Source organism: Naegleria gruberi (assembly GCF_000004985.1).
Source record: "Naegleria gruberi genomic scaffold NAEGRscaffold_173, whole genome shotgun sequence".
NCBI classification, from domain to species: domain Eukaryota; phylum Heterolobosea; class Eutetramitea; order Acrasida; family Naegleriidae; genus Naegleria; species Naegleria gruberi.
In genome coordinates, this window is record NW_003163163.1 from 8,702 (window position 1) to 11,584 (window position 2,883).

The following is a 2,883-nucleotide window of genomic DNA, read 5'->3' on the forward strand; positions in this document are numbered from 1 at the left end:
TTGTTTGAAAGGTGGCATTTCTTTTTGAGATTTGAAATGATAAGAGATAGAACTAATAATCAAAGGCAATTGTTGAGAGATATATCATAAACAATTAGGCATCAGCAATCATCAGTATTAAAAAGAAACACCCTTCGCTTTTTCCAACTTTAAGAATTTCCATTTTTAAGGTTCATAAAAACAACAATTTTTTTAATTTATTTGTTTTTTTCATATGAAAAAATTGTAAATTTCAATACAGCACGTTTACTTCAAGTTTGACAAGATTTGGGGAAATTAAAATTGTTTTTTTTAAAATTTAAAGTATTTCATCTTTCAATTTTGATTTGGCAAGTAAACTCAACTCCATTTGAAAAGAATCTGTAACGATAATATTTTATTCAACAAAATGCTAATTTCTCGATGGAATTAAGGTAGTTTTGAAATCTGACTTCAAATTATGAATCCTCGCATTGACATACCCCTTGGGGTGGCAGCATTCTCAAAAATATGTAGAAATGAGTAAGAACGAGTTGTTAGGTGTTGTTCTATTGAAATGCTTATTTTGGATTTGACAGCAGAAGAACAACAAAATTTTTTCTAAATAATTTATTTTCTTTCAAAAAACGCGTCAAATTTGAAGTAAACGTGCTGTAATTAGCGATTAAACATTTAATTTCATAACATTTCAATTTTCAAATTCTGTAAAATTTCCCAAATTGATTGAAAAAAAAATGGCTTCACAAATTTGCTCGCAAATGGGCAAACTTTCAATTGCTAAAGTTTTGGAGGGAACCCTCGGAAATCATGGCTTTAAAATCATGTATCGATCCATCAATAAGAATACATTCATTTCTCCGTGGCATGATATTCCACTTCAAGCAAGTGCTAATCATTACTATTTTGTTAATGAAATTCCAATGCACACTCTGAAAAAGATGGAAGTCAATACAAAGGAGCAATTTAATCCAATAATTCAAGATGAAAAGAAGGGAAAACTCAGAGAATTTACTTATAGACTTGATGCTGGTGGAATTCCTTTCAATTACGGAATGCTTCCTCAAACTTGGGAAGATCCAAAGAAATTAATTCATGTTCCTTTTGGACAAGTTAAGGATGGTGTTTATCAACCAACTGTTGCTGTTCAAGGTGATAATGATCCAATTGATGTTGTGGAAATTAGTGATGTTGCTTTGGAAATGGGAGAAGTTTATAAAATCAAAGTTTTTGGAATTCTTGCAATGATTGATGAAGGTGAAATGGATTGGAAAGTTATTGGTAGAGTTGTTTCAGAATCTGAAACCTCAACACTACAACCAGATGAAGATTTACAGGACATTTATGATATTCCAAAGGGAAAGATTAATGATATCATTGATTGGTTTAGAATGTACAAGACTACCGATGGAAAACCTGAAAATCATTTTGGATTCAATACCACAGTGTTAGATAAGGCCTATGCTAAACACATTATCAACCAAACTCACAAACATTGGAGTGCTATGTCAAAATAAATTCAACCTTTTTCAATCTTCCAATATCCAAATTGACTGGTAAAACACTTGCTAGAATTTCTTGGAGATGAACAAAAATCAACAAGAATAATGATTTTAAATAATTTTTTTTATAGTTTGGAAAGAAGTTTAAGCAGTGAGTTCGCAGACACCACCAATAGCCTTGATCTTTTCTTCAGCAGACTTGGAGAAGAGTCTAGCTCTGACGACGATTGGGATCTTTGGCAAGTCACCTCTACCCATGATCTTGTCGAAACCAGCCTTGTGAGCATCAATAACGACAGCCTTACCACCGAATTTACCTTCCTTGGCTTGTTGGTAGACTTCTTGTCCGGCAACCTTCCACAATTCGTCAACATTGAGACAATTTGTCAAGAAGTGATTCTTATTCATGTGGAATCTTCTGATACCGATCTTACCGAAATAACCAGGATGGAATCTGTCAACCCAGATTCTGTGATGGTGTTGACCACCAGCCATACCACGACCACCAGGGTGCTTTCTGTGCTTACCGATACGACCGTGACCGTGAGAGACGTGACCTCTCATCTTTCTACACTTCTTCTTAGTTGTGGCCTATAATATGTTCAAGAGTAAGTAAATAATTCATACCAAGCAAGTATTAATTAGAAAAGAGAAGGTAAATATTTTTTAAGAGAGTGACTGCAGTACGTACCATTTTGACTTTTGCGTATTTTTTTTTCAACAAGTTTTTTAATTATTCGTTGACTACATCGTTTTACAACCAAAGTTTGCTATGGCAAAAATGCTCTCATAATATCTGCAAGCCAGAAAAAGAGCAAAACAAAGAAGCTTTCATCAGCCTGTATCACTCACCAAAATAATGTAATCATCATTAGAATAATAGAATAATTTGGAATAGATTGGATTATTAATATTAAAGATATAATTCTTTGTTCTATTAAACTCCTCATCATTAACAATTACAACAACAATATTATATATTCTTAGGAAAATCAAAATTAAAGTATCATTGCAACAATTTTCATTCACTACATTCCTCTCTCAACCGAATAATAACATTGCATTATTATTAATAATAATTCTTCAACAATTGTTATTAGTTTCGACACTAGGATTGATGAAGACATCTTTACTTGTCATCATAACACTGGGTTGCCTTTTTAATTTTCCACAAAGAGGTTTTTGGAAACTAACCAAATTCAATGTCAACCAAAGATGAAGAATGGATTCAAATAATAATCAAAAAGATTGTCAATACTTCATCTTTGGGTTTCTACTATTATAATTAATAGCGAATTACTAGTAATAATAATTTATTCAGATAATCAAAATTGTCACACTTTTCACAACCGGAAAAAACAAGAATAGAGAGAATTGAAGAGAATCATGAGTGGAGCAACGTTAC

The 2,883-nt window shown here is 32.2% G+C and overlaps 2 protein-coding genes across 2 annotated transcripts; one reads left to right on the forward strand and one right to left on the reverse strand.

The window, feature by feature from the left end:
- Positions 1-713: 713 nt before the first annotated feature.
- NAEGRDRAFT_76509 (uncharacterized protein) lies at positions 714-1,493 on the forward strand (the record flags this gene model as incomplete). Its single annotated transcript, XM_002668531.1, has 1 exon — positions 714-1,493. The coding sequence occupies one exon, from the start codon at positions 714-716 to the stop codon at positions 1,491-1,493; it is 780 nt and encodes a 259-aa protein (XP_002668577.1).
- Positions 1,494-1,583: 90 nt separating this feature from the next.
- NAEGRDRAFT_82341 (uncharacterized protein) lies at positions 1,584-2,195 on the reverse strand. The gene is made up of 2 exons (XM_002668533.1): positions 2,170-2,195; positions 1,584-2,069 (listed from the first exon to the last, which is right to left on the reverse strand). Exons 1-2 carry the CDS (start codon positions 2,170-2,172, stop codon positions 1,623-1,625), a joined length of 450 nt encoding a protein of 149 aa, XP_002668579.1. The 5' UTR covers positions 2,173-2,195; the 3' UTR covers positions 1,584-1,622.
- Between the last annotated feature and the right edge of the window lie 688 nt (positions 2,196-2,883).